This window comes from Triticum aestivum, chromosome 4A (genome assembly GCF_018294505.1).
Source record: "Triticum aestivum cultivar Chinese Spring chromosome 4A, IWGSC CS RefSeq v2.1, whole genome shotgun sequence".
Classification (NCBI taxonomy): Eukaryota; Viridiplantae; Streptophyta; class Magnoliopsida; order Poales; family Poaceae; genus Triticum; species Triticum aestivum.
In genome coordinates, this window is record NC_057803.1 from 753935032 (window position 1) to 753956738 (window position 21707).

The 21707-nt window shown below is 48.0% G+C and overlaps 3 protein-coding genes and 1 pseudogene across 5 annotated transcripts; 2 read left to right on the forward strand and 2 right to left on the reverse strand.

Annotated features, from left to right (window-relative positions):
* Window positions 1-6678: 6678 nt before the first annotated feature.
* Window positions 6679-7526, reverse strand: LOC123084653 (protein-lysine methyltransferase METTL21D-like; annotated as a pseudogene).
* Window positions 7527-9838: 2312 nt separating this feature from the next.
* On the reverse strand, window positions 9839-10941 carry LOC123088669 (protein-lysine methyltransferase METTL21D). Its single transcript, XM_044510903.1, has 2 exons — window positions 10208-10941; window positions 9839-10111 (listed from the first exon to the last, which is right to left on the reverse strand). The coding sequence occupies exons 1-2, from the start codon at window positions 10875-10877 to the stop codon at window positions 9951-9953; spliced, it is 831 nt and encodes a 276-aa protein (XP_044366838.1). The 5' UTR covers window positions 10878-10941; the 3' UTR covers window positions 9839-9950.
* A 79-nt stretch (window positions 10942-11020) lies between these two features.
* Window positions 11021-19925, forward strand: LOC123088668 (kinesin-like protein KIN-10B). 3 transcript variants are annotated; one of them, XR_006442004.1, is made up of 23 exons: window positions 11024-11599; window positions 11732-11936; window positions 12048-12251; window positions 12545-12803; window positions 12919-13121; window positions 13747-14024; window positions 14121-14219; window positions 14317-14415; window positions 14513-14587; window positions 14681-14782; window positions 14865-14898; window positions 15000-15044; window positions 15128-15178; window positions 15310-15408; window positions 15506-15586; window positions 15699-15777; window positions 15863-16845; window positions 16943-16989; window positions 17073-17094; window positions 17173-17241; window positions 17366-17407; window positions 17672-17773; window positions 19914-19925. XR_006442004.1 is itself a non-coding variant. In XM_044510901.1 (22 exons), exons 1-22 carry the CDS (start codon window positions 11082-11084, stop codon window positions 17708-17710), a joined length of 3633 nt encoding a protein of 1210 aa, XP_044366836.1. In that variant the 5' UTR covers window positions 11025-11081; the 3' UTR covers window positions 17711-18030. The 3 variants fall into 3 exon arrangements, 2 of the variants coding, with proteins under 2 accessions (XP_044366837.1, XP_044366836.1); XM_044510901.1 differs by lacking the exon at window positions 19914-19925 and having other exon boundaries at window positions 11025-11599; window positions 17672-18030; XM_044510902.1 differs by lacking the exons at window positions 14317-14415; window positions 19914-19925 and having other exon boundaries at window positions 11021-11599; window positions 17672-18030.
* On the forward strand, window positions 19712-20540 carry LOC123084654 (1-aminocyclopropane-1-carboxylate oxidase-like). The gene is made up of 3 exons (XM_044506132.1): window positions 19712-19822; window positions 19899-20207; window positions 20352-20540. The coding sequence occupies exons 1-3, from the start codon at window positions 19712-19714 to the stop codon at window positions 20538-20540; spliced, it is 609 nt and encodes a 202-aa protein (XP_044362067.1).
* The last annotated feature ends 1167 nt before the right edge of the window (window positions 20541-21707 follow it).

The following is a 21707-nucleotide window of genomic DNA, read 5'->3' on the forward strand; positions in this document are numbered from 1 at the left end:
GGATGTATTGAAAATAAAGTATAATTTGGAAGATGAATAAAGTTGAGCTTTATTGGCTCTCATCGTTTATACGCGCAGCCCCTTGTAAAGGGGTATGCGGCTGGGAAGCCCCTTGTTTATTTACGCCGGACTCGCCTAATCGTATCCGAGGTCTGAATGACCTGTTTTTAGGGGCTTTGACCTGCAAGGTCGGATTAGTGTGTGGCTGTCAAGGCGGCCTCACGTTCTCCGTGGTCGAGGAACACTCGGAGTTACTCTTTAATGAGATTATGCCGCGTGGACCGGGCATTTTAAGCGTAAGAGATGCATAATGTGTTATTGCGTTAAAGCGGGCGTAAGCTTCGCGTCCCAATAGTGCTTGAAAGCCACTGTGAGATAGGGCGATATGGAGAGTGAGCTTGTCGCGACGGAGGTTGTCGGATGAACCGGACACAACCTCTGGTGGTACAGAGCCTGTTCAATTGGCTTAAAGGCCTGGCGTCACTCCTTTGAAGGAAGTGCTGCTACGGCGAATTTTGGTAGGGTCTATCCCCATTCTGCGGATGGTGTCCTGGTATGGCAGGTGCCACACTGAGTTTTCGTGTTATCACATGAAGTGAGTTCACTATTTTGACTTCTAGTGGGAAAGTCTTCTGTTCCGACGTGCTGCTTGTGGGGTTCGTCGTCTTTGCTTTGTGCGTCGAGCCCCTTGCGTTCGGCCTTAAGTCTGCCGGACTGCTTGAAGACCCAACAATCTCTGTGGGTATGGTTTGCAGGCTTCCCGGAGGTACTATGTATTTGACATAGCCTATCCAGAATTTTGTTTAGGTTGGATAGCTCTTCACTGTTGTCCTTGAGGGGCAGTGTTTTAGTATTCGGCCGAGAGTTTTTGAATCCGGCGTTGACCGCCGTGCTATTTGGGCCATCTTCCTTATTCCGGCGCTGATCTTTTCTGCGTTGTGATTTCTCATTTCCATCCCTGACTTCGGATGTACTCGGGTTGCGGGTGCTACATCTAGCCAGCCAGCTGTCTTCCCCCGCGCAAAAGCGGGTCATGAGGCTTGTTAGTGCGGCCATTGTTCTTGGTTTTTCCTGGCCGATGTGTCTGGCGAGCCATTCGTCTCGGACGTTGTGCTTAAAGGCTGCTAAGGCTTCGGCGTCCGGACAGTCGACTATTTGGTTCTTTTTGGTGAGGAACCTGTTCCAGAATTTGCATGCTGACTTTCCGGGCTGTTGAGTTATGTGACTTAAATCGTCTGCATCCGGAGGGCGGACATAAGTCCGTTGAAAATTTGCTCGAAACGCATCCTTGAGCTCTTCCCAACTTCCAATGGTATTTTCTTGGAGGCTTTTGAGCCAATGCCGAGCTGGCCCTTTGAGCTTGAGGGGTAGGTATTTTATGGCATGGAGATCGTCTCCTCTGGCCATATGTATGTGTAGGATATAATCTTCAATCCAGACTCCGGGGTCTGTTGTTCCGTCATATGCCTCTATGTTTACGGGTTTGAATCCCGCTGGAAATTCATGATCCAGTACCTCGTCGGTGAAACATAGTGGGTGTGCGGCGCCCCTGTATTTGGGTGTGCCGTTGTCTTCAAACACTCGGCGGGTTGTGTTGCTTCCTGGAGTCTTCTTTTTTGGCCCATAGATGGACCTGACCGGGTCATCCTTTTTCCGAGGATCTTTATGCTGATCGTGTGCCGGCTTGTGTGCGGTGCCCCTTGCTGCTCTTAGCCTGTCATCTGGTCGTCTATCCGGCCAGGCGACCTCTTTCTTTTTTGACTGCGGGGGCTCTAAGGCCTCCTCATCAAATTCGGGCAACAGCTTGCGCTTTGGGTAGCTCTTTGCCTGGTTACTAGCGCCATATTTATCTGCGGTATTGAGTACTTTGCTCCATCTCATTCTGAGTGCGTCCTCCGCTGTTTTGAGCTTCCGCTTTTGCTCCTTCAAACTTCTTGTAGTGGCGACGAGCCTTTTATGAAGGTTCTTATGCTCTGGCGATGTGTTCGGCGTGAGATCGTCTAGGCTCTTGTTTTCGCCGGGGATGGGTTGCTAGTCCAGTTTGTCATATTCGGATGGTTGCTTGGTGGCTTGTTCGCCGTCCACTGCTTCGCCCTGCTCTAATGCCGGGTCCGTATGGGTGCCGTTTCTATCGAGGCGGGACTTCGGGCGGCGCTTGCGTCGCCGTTTTGGTTGTTTGCTGGGGGAGTTGTCCTTCGCCATGTCCCGTTGTTCCTCATTATCGCTTCCTTTTGGTGTATCCACCATGTACACGTCGTGAGTTGAGGTGGCTTTCCAGTGCCCGATAGGCGCTGGTTCTTGGTCATCTCCGGCATCGTCGTCCATACCGTCGATGTCTTCGGAGTTGAAGTCTAGCATGTCGGTTAGATCGTCAACAGTGGCTACTAGGTGGGTGGTGGGTGGGCATTGAATTTCTTCGTCGTCCGCATCCCAACCGTCCTGACCGCAGTCCGACCGGGGCTCTCCTGATAACGAGAGATACTTTAGCGAGCTCAAGATGTCACCGAAAGGTGAGTGTTGAAAGATGTCCGTGGCGGTGAACTCCATGATCGGCGCCCAACCGGATTCGGTTGGAGGGGGCGCGGGAGGTTCGGAGTCCGGCAAGGAGTTTGGCACCTTGGAGTCACGGGCTTCATGAGGGACAAGATTAGTGTTCGGCTCTATCGCCGTAGAGGTTGCAGCCCCCGAGGCGGTGTCTAGCCATCCGTCCTTGATCTGCGCAGCCGGCTCCGAATTGAAGATCGGAGCGGGCTCAAGTGCGGCCTCCAGGGTACTGTCCGGCTGCAGAGCTAAATCATGCCCGTCGTGACAGTGCGGCGCGCTTGGCTGTGGCTCGAATCCATCGAAGATCAAGTCCCCGCGGATGTCAGCCGTGAAGTTCAAACTTCCAAATCTGACCTGACGGCCAGGGGCGTAGCTTTCGATCTGCTCCAGATGGCCAAGCGAATTGGCCCGCAGTGCAAAGCCGCCGAATACGAAGATCTGTCCGGGGAGGAAGGTCTCACCCTGAACTGCGTCGTTGATGATGATCGAAGAAGCCATCGAGCCTATCGGTGACGACACAGAGGAACTCTCAATGAAAGCACCAATGTCGGTGTCAAAACCGGCGGATCTCAGGTAGGGGGTCCCGAACTGTGCGTCTAGGCGGATGGTAACAGGAGACAAGGGACACGATGTTTTACCCAGGTTTGGGTCCTTTTGATGGAGGTAAAACCCTACGTCCTGCTTGATTAATATTGATGATGTGTGTTACAAAAGTAGATCTATCACGAGATCAAGGAGGCTAAACCCTAGAAGCTAGCCTATGGTATGATTGTTGTTCGTCCTACGGACTAAAGCCATCCGGTTTATATAGACACCGGAGAGGGCTAGGGTTACACAGAGTCGGTTACAATGGTAGGAGATCTACATATCCGTATCGCCAAGCTTGCCTTCCATGCCAAGGAAAGTCCCATCCGGACACGGGACGAAGTCTTCAATCTTGTATCTTCATAGTCTTGGAGTCCGGCCGATGATGATAGTTCGGCTATCCGGACACCCCCTAGTCCAGGACTCCCTCAATCTCATTTTTCCACTAATGAAAATACTCTCCATCAAGAATAGGCACTCTATGTCTAAGATTCCCCAAAGTAGACTCATCCATCTTCCTCCAAAGGTGATTAAACCAAGGCAATGGAGACCAATGCTCTGATACCACTTGTAAGACCTTGAGAAGAGGTGTCTAGAGGGGGGTGATTAGACACTAAGTACCAAAGTTGTAGTTTTTAACTTCTTTAAGTTTAAGTGGAGTTTAGGCACAAGTTTAACATTCACAATATATAGCAAGCAATCATGTAAAGAGTATATGAGCAGCGGAAAGTAAAGCATGCAACTTGCAAGAATGTAAAGGGAAGGGTTTGGAGAATTCAAACGCAATTGGAGATACGGATGTTTTTGGCGTGGTTCCGATAGGTGGTGCTATCGTATATCCATGTTGATGGAGACTTCAACCCACGAAGGGTAACGGTTGCGCGAGTCCACGGAGGGCTCCACCCACAAAGGGTCCATGAAGAAGCAACCTTTTTATCCCAACATGGTCGTCGCCCACGAAGGACTTGCCTCACTAGCGGTAGATCTTCACGAAGTAGGCGATCTCCTTGCCCTTACAAACTCCTTGGTTCAACTCCACAATCTTGTCGGAGGCTCCCAAGTGACACCTAGCCAATCTAGGAGACACCACTCTCCAAGAAGTAACAAATGGTGCGTTGATGATGAACTCCTTGCTCTTGTGCTTCAAATGATAGTCTCCCCAACACTCAACTCTCTCCCATAGGATTTGGATCTGGTGGAAAGAAGATTTGAGTGGAAAGCAACTTGGGGAAGGCTAGAGATCAAGATTCATATGGTAGGAATGGAATATGTTGGCCTCAACACATGAGTAGGTAGTTCTCTCTCAAAACTGGTAAGTTGGAAGTGTAGGTTTGTTCTGATGGCTCTCTCTACGAATGAAGAGGAGGTGAAGGGGTATATATAGCCTCCACACAAAATCTAACCGTTACACACAATTTACCAATCTCGGTGGGACCGAATCATCATACTCGGTCAGACCGATTTAGTAAACCTAATGACCGTTAGGATTTTCGGTGGGACCGATATGCAACTCGGTAGGACCGATATGATTAGGGTTAGGGCATAACGTAATCTCGGTGAGACCGATTACTCAAACTCGGTGAGACCGATTTTGGTAATTAGCTAACCAGAGAGTTGGTCAGGCAAACTCGGTGGGACCAATTACTCAAACTCGGTGCGACCGATTTTGGTAATAAGTTAACCAGAGAGTTTGCATTGTAATCTCGGTAGTACCGGTTACACAAACTCGGTGAGACCGATTTTGGTAATGGACATACACAGAGAGATTGCAATCCCATCTCGGTGAGACCGAGATCCCTATCGGTGAAACCGATTTGCCTAGGGTTTGTGGCAGTGGCTATGACATATGAACTCGGTGGCGCCGGATAGAAAGAATCGGTATGGCCGAGTTTGACTTTAGGTTTAGGTCATATGTGTGGAAGTGGGAAAGTAGTTGAGGGTTTTGGAGCATATCACTAAGCACTGTGGAGCAAGAAACTCATTAAGCAACACCTCATCCCTTCTTGATAGTATTGGCTTTTCCTATAGACTCAATGTGATCTTGGATCACTAAAATATAAAATGAAGAGTCTTGAGCTTGAAGCTTGAGCCAATTCTTTGTCCTTAGCATCTTGAAGGAGTTCCCACATCCTTTAGTCCATGCCACTCCATTGTTGAACTTATCTGAAACATACTAGATAAAAGTGTTAGTCCAACAAAAAATATGTTGACATTAATTACCAAAACCACCTAGGGAGCACTTGTGCTTTCAATTTCCCTTGTTGTTCTTGGATCTAGATGCACCTCATGTATTTGCTTGTGATTTGAGGATTACTTGGTGCAGATCTCGTCTTATTTGAGTGTTTTCTCCTGTGTTCATCATATTTTTCCAAAAGTCCACCACCAATTTTTGAAGATCGGGCCACCCTAGTGGCTTGCCCTATACCGCGAGGGCTTGGACACAAGAAAACGCAACATCAGCAGCAAAGAGAGAAGCCATATGCCTGATGCCCCAAAGGGATAGGGGAAGGCGAATATGCTCGATGCCAAATTGCTCCATCATAGCGTCAATCATGTCAAATGATGAGAAGTAGAGTTGTGGCCAATCATTCTTGGAGCCACTGTTAAGCAGCAACAACTATGTCGACGATACTGACAGTAAAGAAAATCACCAAATGTATCTTCCGAATCGTAAGGTCTCTTGTTTGACAAGGATATACAAACTTTCCACATATTTATGGCGAAAAATCTATTTATCTAAAGTTATTGAGATTGCAACTATGAAAGTGTGCACTGGCTTCCCCACCAACCCTTCTTGTACTGACTGCTAAGCAGGTATGGATGCCAATGAGTCAGACATACTTTGTGGCTGCTCATTCGCATTAAGCTATGGCAGTGAACCACCAGCTCTAAAAGCTACAGCTACACGGGCCCACACGCGCGACATGTGGCAAACCCTCTCGCCACCGACGACCGAGAGGTGATCAACAGAGGGGAGCCGTGGAAAGGATGACCTGACTGTAGTTGGTGAAAGAAGAGCATCTTTCTTTCTTGCACAAAAAGAAAGAAAAAACGAGGAGGATAACTTATTGGTAGACAAAATGCAAAGTTGGGTGTATGTAAAATTAGGAAGATATGGTGTGTATGTCGATAATTTCAAGGTTTTCTTTGACCATGCCTAAGAAAACCGACGCGCGCGCATACAGACACACACGGACAGAGTATGTGAAATTGGCAATTGGTGATCTTTTGCTGACCAGATATTGTGAAAGCTTTCGAGGGGCCTATTTCGAACAAATTAAAGAACAAAATTTCGAATCAAATTGTATATGATTCGACAGGGATAGCCAAATTTCGCACATAAATTTTGGGGAAATTCTATATATATAGTATTAGGATCTAAAATGATTGATTGATGTGTATCAGCACACCAAGAGCTGGAGCCAAAGTGTGCATTCACTGGCTTCACTATTAATAATAATGTTACAACAATGAAGTCTGCACTATGCAGCAACCAAGCAACAATGGAGCCAAAGTGTGCATTCATTGGCATTCGAGTAGGTTGAGCAGCTATGGCGATGAGACTTTCTTCTTCTTCTTCTTCTTGACGAGGATGAAGATGGCGACGCGGTTGGTGCGGAAGTCGGGGTGCCACTGCTCCTGCTCCACGCACCCGACCTCGAACTCCGCCATGGCCGCATCCAGGAAGCACTCCACCACCACGTCTGTGAGTTCATTCATTCATTCACACTTCATTCAGCAATCAGCAGCAAGGCATTGTTTGATCATCGGATCAGACACGATCGGATCTGCTCACCGTTGCGGAGCTCGCCGGCGAGCAGCACGGTGGTGCGCGGCCCGGCGAGCCGGCAGAGCGTGGCCAGCAGGTCGCCCACGGCCTCCTCGCTGTACACCACGTCGGACCCCAGCACCAGCTCCGGCGGCTCCGCCTCCGCGCCGAGCCAGAGCAGCAGCTCCGGGTCCAGCTCGTACCCGTCGCCCCACACCAGCTCCGCCACCGCCGCCGACCCCTCAGCGCCGACGTTCTCCTCGAGGTTCTTGCGCAGCAGCCGGACGCGGTCGGGCAGGTCGGTGGCCACGACGCGCGCGCCGAGCAGCGCGGCGACGGCGGACACGAGCCCGCAGCCGGCGACGAGGTCGACTTGGCGAGCACGACGGCGCTGTCCCACACCACGGCGCCCGGGACCCCCGACGCCCCCCGGAAGGAGGAGGGCTGCTGGTGGAGGGAGATGCGCCGGCCGCACGCGTCCATGGGGAAGGCGGGCACGCCCTGCCGCGCGAAGGCGTTCGGGCGGTGCGACGCCGGCTGGAGCAGTGCCCACTGCAGCATCGTCTCCGACGCCCCGCTCTCCACACGGCGCGCCGGGCCCCCGTACAAGCCCATCACCACCGTCGGCGACTCGTCCACCGGATCCATCGTCGTCGTCGTCGTCGGCGGCGGCCGAGGAAGGGGGGAGGAATCTGGCGAGGTGGGGGTGGGTCGTACGCCTGGTGTGGTGGGCTTGTAGCCCGCGTTTCTAACGGGCTGGGCTGGGATGGGCTAGTGTTTTACTGGGCTGGACATGGAGGCCCGGCCCGGCCCGGCCCGGGTGGCGACGCTCCGTCCTCTTTCTTTCTTGTGGACGGATCTGGCCGGCCGTTGGAGAGTTTTGTGGTGCTCTAACTCACCTCCTATGCACACGAGGTGTTCGATGGAATGCCCGAGCCACACTACTTAACTTTCTCCTCTCCAAGCTCGGCCTCCAAACTCCATTTTCCTCAATATAAAGTATGCTCTGTTGGAAACAATGGCGTTAGTGTCTTGTATCATGGATATGTACAAACCTTTGCCCTTTGAGTAAGCATGCATTTTGGCACTCAATAAGTCGTTAAAGAAATTTTCATGTGTATCTTTTACTGTAAAAATATCAACTCATTGTCCCAGGGCTGACGGCTTCCCAATTCCATCTCAAATATCTTACAAATTTTCTAATTAGTGTGAATTCCAATCTTTGGTTGGTTAAATAAATATATTTTCACTGCATTTTACTCCAATCATAATTTATAGAATTTACTGTAGTAAGAATCACTCCCAAGGTTACTTTTAAAGTTGACCGGAACACTGTGTTGGCATATGATTGTGATGTTGAGAACTTGGGATTAGCAATTTGGATTCTTATGTCATGTTGCGAATCAGGTTTTGTGGTTGTGCTAATAGTTCCTCGATTTTCCTCTGAACTTGAAAGTTTTCCATTCTTCAAGTGAACTAAACTTGATAGCTTTAAATCAGGCAGTTACAATAGAAAAGAAGTGTTCGGACAGGAGACAACTGCCTTGTGCTAGAAGCCCTCCCAACTAAACAGCTACCTATAGATGAGTCAATGTGAGGCGGTAAGGAGTACCAGGACACAACAGGGAAGGAAATCCTGTAAAAACTTGGCGTGCAGTTTGGCATGTAGCTGTTCTCTTTGTCAAATCTTTGTTTTTCGGAAATGTTAACGCCCACACGTGTGGGCGTTTGCACATCGCCCACACGCCTCCATCACCATTCATTTTGCCACGTATGAATAGATGACATCAGCAGATTTTTTTTTGGTTTTCGGCTTAAAAATGTTGTATCTTCTAAATAAAAAAGCGAACTAAAAATCCGTTTTCACCATTAAATCCGTCTCGACGAGATCTTCAAAACTAGACCCCATGTTGACATGTTTCGACGAATTTTTTTTTGCCAGAAGTTGCCACGATGTTTACACTGCAGTTGCCATAGGGCTTAAACTAAAGTTGCCATGTGGCAATTTTAGTTTGTAGATCATGGCAATTTTAGTATTTTGATGATGGCAACTCCAATACTTTGACCATGAAAATTATTTTTTGTATGAACCATGGCAATTTTACGTGCATGTATCATGACAATTTTAGTTTATGGTTCATGGCAAGTCTAGTTTCTTAATTCCCCGTTTTATAAATGTCAAAATTTACTTTTAAATGTAGAAGAAAATAGCTGAAACATATCATGGCAACTTCAGTGTAAACATCATGGCAATTCATATGCAATAGACATGGCAACTTTTAATCCAATTTTTTTTTTCATCAAAACATATCAACATGAGATCTAGTTTCGAAGATCTCATCGCGAGGGATTTAATGGTGAAAACGGATTTTCAATCAGATTTTTCGTTTAAGAGATAAACCATTTTAAAAACTGAAAATCCAAAAAGATTCCTGCATGCATGCATGCGATGACGTGTCAATCTGTTTACATTAGAGACGTGTGGTGCGTGCCACACGTGTGGCAGTTAGCGCGACCCTTGTTTTTCTGTGATGAGTGTACTCCTTAGTACACAAATTTACTCCAGTTATTTAAAATTTATTGAATTGGCAACGCACACTTTCAAATTTAACTCTTCCATTTGAAACAAATATGTGGAGCAGATTATGCTAATTCAATTCTACATCTTCATACATTTACAAAAATGCCAACCATTCTATTGTCAAAATGGATGGGCGCCGCAACGCGCGCCGATCATGATCTAGTTAGCTCTAAAAGCTACAACTACACGGGTCCACACGCGCGACATCGGGCGAACCCTCTCACCACCGACGATTGAGAGGTCATCAACAGAGGGGAACCGTGGAAAGAATGGCCAGGAAGGCTGGCCTCAGTTGGTGAAAGATGAGCATCTTTCTTTCTTGCACGAAAAGAAAGAAAAAACGAGAAGGGGATAACTAATTGGTAGACAAATGCAAAATTGGGTGTATCAATATCAGTATCAGTACATAGGTACTCATAAAGTTACAACAATTGAGTGTGCAGCAGACCAAGAATTGAGACTGTTGAGCAGCTATGGCGATGAGACCTTCTTCTTCTCCTTCTCCTTCTTCTTGATGAGGATGAAGATGGCGACGCGGTTGGTGCGGAAGTCGGGGTGCCACTGCTCCTGCTCCACGCACCCGACCTCGAACTCCGCCATGGCCGCATCCAGGAAGCACTCCACCACCACGTCTGCGAGTTCATTCATTCATTCACTCACTCATTCATCCAGCAATCAGCAGCAATGCATCGTTTGATCATCGGATCGGACGGGATCGGATCGCTCACCGTTGCGGAGCTCGCCGGCGAGCAGCACGGTGGTGCGCGGCCCGGCGATCCGGCAGAGCGTCGCCAGCAGGTCGCCCACGGCCTCCTCGCTGTACACCACGTCGGACCCCAGCACCAGCTCCGGCGGCTCCGGCTCCAGCCAGAGCAGCAGCTCCGGGTCCAGCTCGTACCCGTCGCCCCACACCAGCTCCGCCACCGCCGCCGACCCGCCATCTCCGACGTTCTCCTCGAGGTTCTTGCGCAGCAGCCGCACGCGGTCGGGCAGGTCGGTGGCCAGGACGCGCGCGCCGAGCAGCGCCGCGACGGCGGACACGAGCCCGCAGCCGGCGCCGAGGTCCACGGCGCGCGCCCCGCGCACGGAGAGCAGCCCCGCGTCGGCCGCGTGCTCGAGGAACTTGGCGAGCACGACGGCGCTGTCCCACACCACGGCGCCCGTGACCCCGGAGGCCCCCCGGAAGGAGGACGGCTGCTGGTGGAGGGAGATGCGGCGGCCGCACGCGTCCATGGGGAAGGTGAGCAAGCCCTGCCGCGCGAACGCGTTGGGGCGGTGCGACGCCGGCTGGAGCAGCGCCCACTGCAGCATCGTCTCCGACGCCCCGCTCTCCACGCGGCGCGCCGGGCCGCCGTACAAGCCCATCACCACCGTCGGCGACTCCTCCACCGGATCCATCGCCGATCGGTCGGCGGCGGCGAGGAAGGGGGGAGGAATCTGGCGAGGTGGGGGTGGGTCGGCTTGTAGCCTGGTGTGGTGGGCTTGTGGCCTGTTGTGTTTCTAATGGGCTGGGCCGGGATGGGCTAGTGTTTTACTGGGCTTGTGGCCTGTTGTGTTTCTAATGGGCTGGGCTGGGTTGGGCTAGTTTTTACTGGGCTGGACATGGAGGTCCGGCCCGGCCCGGCCCGGGTGGCGACGCTCCGTCCTCTTTCTTTCTTGTGGACGGATCTGCTCCCCGTCTCCATCCTCATCCGCCATTTCGAATTCTCCATCCCATTCCCCATCTCCACAACGGCTCTCTCTCTACAAGAAAGATTCCCCATTGATTCCGCCCGGAGCTCCCCATCCGCCGCTCTCTCCACCCCGAGCTCCCCGGCGAGGCGGCAGCTGCCTTTGAGCGCCGCAGATCCGGTTTCCATGGAGGAGCAGGCGGTTCCATCGGCGGCGCCGGCGCTGCCCGGAGGGGACGGCGCCGTCAGAGTCGTCGCCAGGATCTGCCCCCCTTCTACCGCAGCGCCAGCTCCTGCCGCGGGGACCTCCCTGTTCCAGGTCGCGGCCTCGCGCGGCCGCCGCCCCCGCGCCTCCGGGCCCGGCGCCGGCGCGACCCTCTCCTTCACCCCCGCCCCCGCCGCCGCCGCACCAGCTCCGGCCACCACGTCCTCTTCATCTTCGTCGCAAGGGTAATTCAAGGGCTCCTTTACCACTTTCCATTTCGTTCTGCCATTAATTCCTTCCCGACTCAAAGATGGATCCAACAACTCAACCTGTTTTTCCCCCTCACCTCCTCCCCTCTCCTCGCGCGTGGCGTGCAGGAGGGCCGTCGCCGCCGCCGGCCAGCGCAAGGAGGAGCACAGGCTGGACTGGTGCTACCTGCAGGAGGAGACCAACCACCACGTCTTCCTCCACGAGCTGCACCCCATCCTCGCCCACCACCTGCACACCCACACCACCGCCGCCGCCGGCCACGCATGCGTCGTGGCCTGCGGCGCCGCCGCCGCCAAGGACCACCTCTTCAAGGTACAACGCGCCCTACAATTTCGAATTTCAGAGAGACCATATGCATCTGCAATTTCGAATGTCTGAACATTGTTCCTGCTCTCTGTCTGTCCCTGTCTCTGTCTGTCTCAGGGGTCGCAGGAGCAGCCGGGCCTGGTCACCATCGCCATGGAGGAGATCCTCGGCTTCGCGGCGTCCGTCGGCGGCGCCGTCAGGGTGTCGTCGTACCAGGTGGTGCAGGACACCCACGTCTTTGATCTGCTGGAGCCCAAGGAGCAGGAGGTCCTGGTGCTGGAGGATGCCCAGGGCAAGACCCACCTCAAGGGCCTCTCCAAGGTCATATAAACTCTGCTCTCACAATGCAATGCAATGCAGCCTCTTTTCAAATTAAACAGAGGATAACAAAATAGATTCAGATTAGTTCAGCTTTATGGATGCCTTGCAATGGCACTCAATACTACCAATCTTAACCGCGTGCTGATTTCGCTCTATTAACAGGTTATCATTTGTATTGCTTTGCAGGTGCATGTCAATACTACCAATTGTTTTGACATCCCACCCAACACAACCATCTTAACTGCGTGGTGATCTCGCTCTATTAAGATGTTTTTATCTGTCTTCCTTTGCAGGTGCATGTCAAGTCGATCGAGGATTTCTCGCGGCTGGGTTGTTTCGATGAGAGCCAGGAGAAGCAGCAGCCCACCAAAGCTTCTTCTTCTGCCCAGCAGCAGCCCACTAAACCCTTTTCCACCCAGCCGCAACCCGCTAAAGCTTCTTCTGCCCAGCTACAGACCAGAGGGCACCAAGGCCTCATCATCCACATATCTACCTCCGACCAGGACGGCAAAGAGCGTGCTGTGGCCAAGATCAACTTCCTCAGCCTCTCAGGTTTGTGTTGTGATCCTCTCCTGCGTGCACCTCGTCGAGCACAGCACTGGCCCGCTGACCCTTTTCTACCAGTATGTGGCGTCCGCCTTATTTATGTTTGCTTCTTGTTTGTCAGACTATGTGGACCCCAAGCAGAAGGCCGGCGGTGGAGCGGCCGCTCTGTCGAGCAGCAACAACAAGTCCTTGTACACCTTGATGAATGTCGTGCAAGCGCTCAACAGCAACCAGAGCTTCGTGCCGTACAGGCAGAGCAAAGTTACCCGTATTCTGCAGGACTCTTTGTGCAAGACGAGCGGGGCCGTGGTGATCGCCTGCTTGGTAAGCTATGCTCACCATCTCCATCTCGTGTGGTGTTGTTTTGTTCATTGCAATTTGCAAGAGGCACGAAAGAAGATAAGTAGTGTTTGCATATTGTAAATCTGTATGTATGTCAGCCTAGTACCGGGAGCAAAGTTACCCGTATTCTAGCTCTTTGTAAGCACTCCAAGAAGCTGACATGACTTAGATGAAGAGGCTGATTGAACTTTGTTACTCCTTATTAGGTCGCAATACTTTTGTTCCTTGACTACCAACCATGCAGAGCTGAATATGTATGTATGTATGGCAAAGTGTTCAAGTTGCTAGAAAAATATTCAAGTTGCTAGAAAAATGAAGCTGGGCATCATAATTTTAATTTATATGACAGAACCTTCTTGGCAAGTAGGGCTTTAGGGTTTACGGTGCAATCTTTGTACATTCAGATCTGATAAATTCTTAGGTGCTAGTAAGTAAACAGAACATGTGGCCCTAAACATATTAAGCTGGCATTACTTGTGACTGTTTGCTATGCGTGTACTCTTTTAGGCTTTACTAGCTTACCTACCTGTTGGAATTAATATATTAATATGTATCAGTCATAATTATTCAATTTCAAACTTTCTTTATCGCTTCATGGTTGATGCAGGAAGAAGTTTCCTGCCAAGATGCGGTTTCTACTCTCAGCTTGGCCGCTCGCTCGAGTCAAGTGGCCACTCAAGCGGCTAACGAACAATGCCGCAGATCCGTGAGCGTTACAAGTTTCAAAAGGGCAGATGTTAACTTGTCAGCAGTTGCTAAAAGCTCCTCAAGGCCAATTCTTTCTTCTACACACCAACCGAATCCCGTGGTAGAGAAGCAGCAGGATCGGCCCCAATGGAATATGAGCGCAGTAAAAGCATCTCGAACTCCCATTGCCAACAAGAGGTAGCATCCTAGGTTCTAACATGACAGAGAATGGATTTGAGCTTGGCATTTGACTAACGTCATGGTTACTAACTTTTGTTTTTGATTTCTTACAAGGTCTCAACCAACCATGCATCCAGCGAAGAAATCTGAAAACTCGCTCCCTACTCCTATCAAAATTACCCAAAAGGCTGCTACACCCACAATGAGTGGAAGGTAGCACACAATTCATTTCAGAAGGCCGCTACAGGATTTGAGCTTTGCAATTGATTTATGTTGTGCTGATAATGTTTGCTTTTTAATTTCTTACAAGGTCTCAACCAACCATGCATTCAGCAAAAAACCCTGAAAGCTCGCTGTCTACTCCTATCAAAATGCCTTCAAAGGATGCTAAGCCCACAATGAGTGGAAGGTACCACACCATTCATTGCATAAGGCTCGTGAACGATTTGAGCTTGGCAGTTGACTAACGTCGTGGTCACTGACTTTTGTTTTTGATTTCTTACAAGGTCTCAACCTGAAATCACGGTCTCTCCTCCAACCAAAATGAAGCAAAAGGATGCCAAACCCGCAATGAGTGGAAGGTACTACACCGTTCATTAATAAATCCTGTAAAAAAAGGCTGGTGATGGATTTGAGCTGACTAAAATCGTGTATTTTTATTTATTCCGTAAAAGGTCTCAAGTAATGATGCGCCCAGCAAAGAAAACTGAAAGCTTGCTTTCTGCTTCTATCAAACCGAAGCAAAAGGATGCTAAACCTACTGCAACGAGTGGAAGGTACCACACCATTCATTAACTCCAGGAAACTTCTTGTCCAATTTTTCCTTTCATAAATAACTTGCGTCTTCTGTACATACAGTGCCGTGTTATGCCCAAGCACCAATTCAGCAAAGGTAAATAACTTATTGCAATGTGGCAAGCAGAGTCATGTGCAGGCGTTGAAGTTGCCATTCTAATGTTTCTAACTAACCAATTGCAATCTATGAATTTGTAGGAAGAGGCAGCAGTCATTGCACCAGCAACAGTAGCAGAAGTCGTGGTTAGTACACTGATTGTGCTTGTGCATGATTGTTTGGTTATCAGTTTCTTAATTTAAATCGTTTCCGCTGCATCATTCTACAGGAGGTACAATCGTCACAATGCATGGAAATCGATGCTCCATCTACAGATGAGGTACATTTGTTTCTTTTCAGTAGTATAGTGTCACTAGGTACATTGGTTTTTTTCCGGTAGTAATAGTGTCACTAGGTAGATGATAACCTTGTTAATAATGATGATTGCCATATGCTGGACACAATATGCAGGGATTTGATAAAACAAGCAATGCTTTAGATACTGTGCCATCTGAAGTACCGAAGGTGGTCTCAGGTGGTGTGGCAATCGACGCCCCATCTACAGATGAGGTACTTTGGTTTCTTTCTGGTAGTGTAGTTGTCGTCACTAGGTAGATTAAGAACCATTGCTAGTAATGGCTGCCGTATGTTGGACGCAATATTGCAGGGACTTGATAAAACAAGCGATGCTCTGGATACCGCATCATCTCAAGTACAGAAGGTGGTCTCAAGTGGTATGGAGGAAGAGGTACATAGCCCTAGCCCCTGTGCACATGCAGGATACCTGAACTGCTTTTGTTTTAGTAGCTCTGTTTATCGTAAATAAACATTAACCTTTTATTATTTTTATATTTATACAGGACTATTCGTCGTCAGGTCTGGATGCGGCGAGTTCGTGTACCATTGACCTGGGCGAAACCTGCTCTCCAAACATTCCTGGTATAATAACACTAGTCTTGGTAATATTTTCTTGGCAAACCTCCTTTCGGTGTACACCTAGTTGACAAGTAATCGTCACTCCCAGATGCCTTTGTCGAGAAGACTCCAGTCAAAACTAATTTGAGCACCCCAAAGATCAGCGACAAGCTGAGAGAGATATCAAACTCACTGAAGCTTCTTAATGCTCGTCCATTGAGCGTAATGGCACAAAAGGTGGCCATGGAAAAGACTCAAGAAGAGGGCATGGAGAAGACACAAAAAGTGGCCATGGAAAAGACAGAAGAAGTGGCCATGGAAACAACACAAGAAGCGGCCATGGAAACGACACAAGAAGAGGGCATGGAGACGACACAAGGAGTGGCCATGGAGACAACACAAGAAGAGGGCATGGAGACGACACAAGAAGTTGCCACTGGAACGACACAGGAAGAGGAGGGCATGGAGACGACACAAGAAGTTGCCACTGGAAAGACACAGGAAGAGGAGGGCATGGAGACGACAGAAGAAGTTGCTGTTGAAACAGCACAAGAAGTTGCTGTTGAAATGACACAAGAAGTGGCCATTGAAATGACACAAGAAGTTGCCACTGGAACGACACAAGAAGTGGCCATTGAAACAACACAAGAAGTGGCTGTTGAAACAACACAAGTGGCCGTTGAAACGGCACAGGAAGTGGCTGTTGAAACAACGCAAGAAGTGTCTGTTGAAACAACGCAAGTAGTGGCTGTTGAAACAGCACAAGAAGTGGTTGTTGAAACAACACAGGAAGTGGCCTCTGAAACGACACAGGAAGTGGCTGTTGAAACAACGCAGGAAGTGGCTGTTAAAACAAAGCAAGAAGTGGCTGTTGAAACAACGCAAGAAGTGGCTGTTCAAACAACGCAAGAAGTGGGCATGGAATCTGTCCAGGGTGGGACCAACATAGATGCACCTGAACCAAAGACTCCTGCGATGCACCTCAAGTTTGAGCAAGCAGCAGATCCAAGGACTCCTGCGATGCACCTCAAGTTTGAGCAAGCAGCAGATTATCCGACTAGCTCATTCAAGACTCGCAGCACCGGGATAAAGGTTGGTAGTTCACACCTTGCTGGCACATCCTTGCCATATCTCCTCTACATCATTGACCGACCTTGTTGATGAACACTTGCTTTCTGTGTTACCGCAGAAATCCATACTCCAGGAGTGCCTGAGTTTTCTCAACAGCGCTAACAAGTGAGTGCAATCCTAACTAATAATAAATCAATTATTGGGAGCCGTCTCTACTTATCTAATGCATGTTTGTGTGTCCGTTGCAGGGAGCAATTGAAGAGCTTGAAGGTTTGTCGCTCTCGGTTTGGATTGTTACCCCTCAGTCTTGTTTTGTTTTGTTTTCACTAACCTGCTGTGGGTTTGCAGGGCATCGGAGAGAAGAGGGCCAACTACATCATCGAGCTTCGTGAGCATTCACCGGAGCTGTTTAAAGGGGTAGGTGTTGTAGCTCTGATACATGGAAGAAAGTTTAGGCACAAGTAAAGTAATAAGAAACTACTCTGGGCAAGTTAATTATGACTTATGCTGTTCGTTGTCCTTTTGTTGCATGGTTTTGCAGGTGGATGATCTGAGGGATGTGATTGGAATGAACAAGACGGAGGTACTGAGCGAGTAACCCTATATTATTTTACCGCACATATACATATAACCTCAATATCGTTGTATTTGGTCGGTTGGTTTGTTTATACTTGCTAGTGGTTCATCACAGTAAGTATTTTGTTGTGAAAATACTTAGTGTGGATATACTAGTACATGTGTTTGGTTCCCTAGAAGTAGAATAGATTGTGCAAGCGTGGCCGGTGTTTATAGTCATTGGTAATAGTAGATATAATAATAACAATGATGTGTTGGTGTGTTTGTGCAGATAAAAAGGATGATGTCGGGGATCATCGGCAGCCCCTAATCCGCTAATATGTTTGTGCACAGGGAGGGGAAGGGTTGGTTGTTGGTTGTTGAGAAAGAAGAAGTGCATTGTAATAACTGGTGTTTTTGGTGGTTTGGTCCTCTGAATCATCATCATCATCTGCATCTGCATCTGCATTTTGTGGAGGTGGTTCATGAATGAATGAATGAATGGATGCAGTGAGTAGGCAACAGAATATATTTGTTGCAGTGTTAGTTAATTAGTAGGAGTATATTTGTTGAGAGCAGTTGATTATATATATATTATACACTCTGAAGAACAAGAATGGAAGGCAACGGTTGCTTTTGCTGAATTGTGAATTCTTCCTTGCACGCACTGAAAACAGAGTCATTACTTACTCCAATATTTATTTAATTATTTATGAGTAGTAGTAATGTACATACATACATTGACAGCAAGCAAAAAAAGGTTTCAGTCCATAAAGTAAAAAAATAGTCATTTCAATCTTAATAATATATTATACCGCCTGCCTGAAAAATAGCAACTTGCCATAAGATGAGAGGGACATGTAGCCCTAACAAGCATTCAGGATTGCTTCAACTGAATTGAATTCCAATCCTCTTTGACAACTTGGGATTCACAATGGACTTGGAACTCAGTGTCCCTCGCCTGCTGTACACTAGGGTCCACCGATCAGGCTTTGCTGAACTCGGCGAACTTGATATTCCGCTGAGTTTATTTACTTCCCCGAGTCGTTTTTCGTTGGAACAAGGCAAAGCCAGAGTTCTGCCAGGTTGCTTATCACTGCCGAGTCCCGGCAGACAAAGTTTGCCGAGTTCCCGATAGAATCAACAAGTTTTGGGAGTCGGGGCAAAATCAAAATCTAAGAGCATTTACAACCGGGCGGGTTGACCGGTCACAAAAAGTCGACCCATCCGGACGCCTCAAACGGGCCTCAAATGTCCGGACTGATCGGCGTCCCTCATATCCAGCCTAAATATGGGACGGTCCGGACGTGTCCACCACGTCGTCTTGGCCCACGCCTGCCCTACAAGTATCCCCATCCACATTGCATTGAGGCATTAGATCGTCGATCAAGGCGGATCCACTTCGCCAGCGCCCGGCGCCCATCGACGCAACGTCGGTGATGTCGCCACCCTTCCCGCCCGGCGCGCAGCTCCGGCCACTCCGCTCTGCTCCTCCAGGTACGCTGCCCACCACCACCACCCTCCGCTCCAGAGGTGGTACCCCGCCTCCGCTGGGTCCTCGTGCCCACGCCGGGGCCCATGCATCCTCCACCGCTCTTTCCCTGGAGGAGAATTTTTGGTCTATGGGGACATATGCATCCTATATGGAAAAAAATTAGTAATTCAACAAAAAGTCGAAAGTTCCTGAAAATATTTTTGAAATAATCTTGACCTTCTATTGTACTCGTGAGAAATAAAATCCACAAAAAAAATTCCTTTTGACTTCTTTTAAAAAAGACAAATTTTTGGTTAAAATAGTGTGAATAATGACCTATACTATAATAGCAAATAATTTTTGTCTATTTTGCTGTGAGGTCAACTTTTGTTTTTTTTCCATCGAGATTTATATACTAGTGCAAAAGTAAGTCAAGTGTTTTGTCAAAATAGTTCTTACCTATTTTGACTTTTTATTAAAATATTAAAAAAATAAATCCATATAGGGTGCATGTACAACCAAGAACCAAAGTGTATTTCCCCCGCACCCCTCCCCTTTCTTTCTCAGATAAAGACTCGATTGAACCGTGAACGCGCGGCTGCCACTGGCTACTGTCGTCGCCTCCCCTAGCTACGGTAAGGTAATTATTACTCTTTGGTTTGGTTGGTGCATCAGATTCAGATTCAATACTCTTCGACGCTATATAGCTAGCTAGATGTAAATATCATCAGATCCAATACACTGCCAAGCTAAGCTAGCCAGTGTAGATGCCACACACATTATACGTTTATTATTATTATTATTTTCTTTTTTCCCCTTGATTTAAGTGGCCCGGTATTTACCCAGGACTAGAACAAAATGGCTGCGTCTGACGACGAGGCAAATATGTCGCTGGTGCGCACAAACACAACGCTGCAAGAGCTGGCGGCGGCGGCCGAGGAGCCGCCGCCACACTACGTGGTTGATGAGGTGCTGGCCTCTGATGAGATGCCCGACCCCATCCCTCTCATCGATCTTAGAGCATCTCCAACCGCGCCCCTAACAGGCATCAAAAACCAAGAGAACAAGAGACCTTATCCTGCGATCAATAGCCAAGCTCCTCGACCTCGATGAGGGTTATTTCGTGTACCAAATATCAAACAAGGCTTCTGGGTTTGCTAGATTCAACTACTACCCTCCATGTCCTAGGCCTGACCTAGTTTTGGGCAGGAGGCCACACACTGATGGTGGTCTCCTTACCATCCTATTCGTCGACCACGATGTCGGTGGCTTGCAAGTTGAGAGGGGCGGGAAATGGTACAATGTTCCACCCAAGCCTTATACATTGGTGATTAACGTAGCAGACTGCATGGAGGCATGAAGCTAATTAAACACCTGCTCTCTTCAATAATATATCTACAATCAACAGTGTTGTAAGTATATCCTATATATTTCCTGAATCCTACAATTTTCCTTTGTTATCTTTTGTATGTAAATAAATACTATTTGATGCCCGCAGATAATGACCAACGGAATCTTTAGGAGCCCGCTTCACAGGGTGGCGACGAATGCTGACAAGGAGAGGCTTTCACTGGCCAGGTTTTATGCTGTGGATGCGGAAACGGTGCTGGATGACAACCGACCACCAAGATATGGGAAAATCAAGGCCAAGGATTTCGTTTCTTTTTCTCGACTGAAAAGTTCTTAGTTGGGCTCCGCCCTAAAATATATAAGTTCAACGTTTGAACTTGTTTATTTAGAGAGTTTTAGCAGTGATTGCCTATGTATGGATAATAAATTAAGAGATGGTTTCTCTTCTGTGAGTGGGGTTTTATCTATAATATAATCATCTTTTTTTGATGCTTATCTAGCAACCAGTTTGTTTGGTGGTGTTGTGTTGTCCTTTTTTTTATAACTAGCATATATAGTAGCATGCACAAATTGCACGGGAAATATATTTGTCTTGAGTTGAAAAGAATGTTTAGGTAAAATACTTGATAGTATATTACATAATTTTTGCACGGGTAATACATTTGATTACGTAGCTGTTGTATTTGCAAAATCTCATCTGTTTTATTTTGCTGTTGCGAAAAGGAAAATTAACTATTTGGTGAGCTCAACAGAATCTATCTCAGTCACTGGATTCTTTCATACAGTAACAGCGACTACTTGAAGATTGAGTTATTCTGAATTTTATTGCCAGAATTTCAGTGCATGAAGACCGCGCATTACATTCTGAATGTATGATTCATCTGAATTTCAGTCAAAAAAATTACTGCATCTCTCAAACAAATAAAATTACTGCATTTCTCAAACAAATAAATATACCCTGCAACAACTGGTATACACTTTCTTTTGAAATGGAGACACAATATTTGTCTCATATATTAAATAAAGAGGGAAGAGTTTGTTACAACACACTCCCAGCCGGTCGTCAGGCTGGGAGTAGTGAACGTCCACTAACAAACATAAATGGGAACTAGACAGGCATGGCGCGCTCTGCCGCGCCTGCCTACAGGAGTAATCTATAGGCGATTTCAGGCGCGGGAGCTATATCCCGACCGCAAGCGAGACAGTAGCTTTCAGGAGCGGCTTTAGGAAGCATCTATGGACCTTTTAAAATCGATTTTATAAGCTTCTGTGTGGTTTTCCTTCTTTTTTTCTATCTATTTTCATGGTCTTCTTTGGGTTTTTGGGGTTTTATATATTTCCTTTCCCTTTTATCTTTTTATCAAACACATTCAACTTTTTTAGCACACATTGTACTTTTTTTGTATACACGTTGAACAAATTTTTAAGACACATAAATATTTTTTGATATGATAAACAATTGCCATAAACATGTTTGAACATTTTTAGAATACATGTTATATAT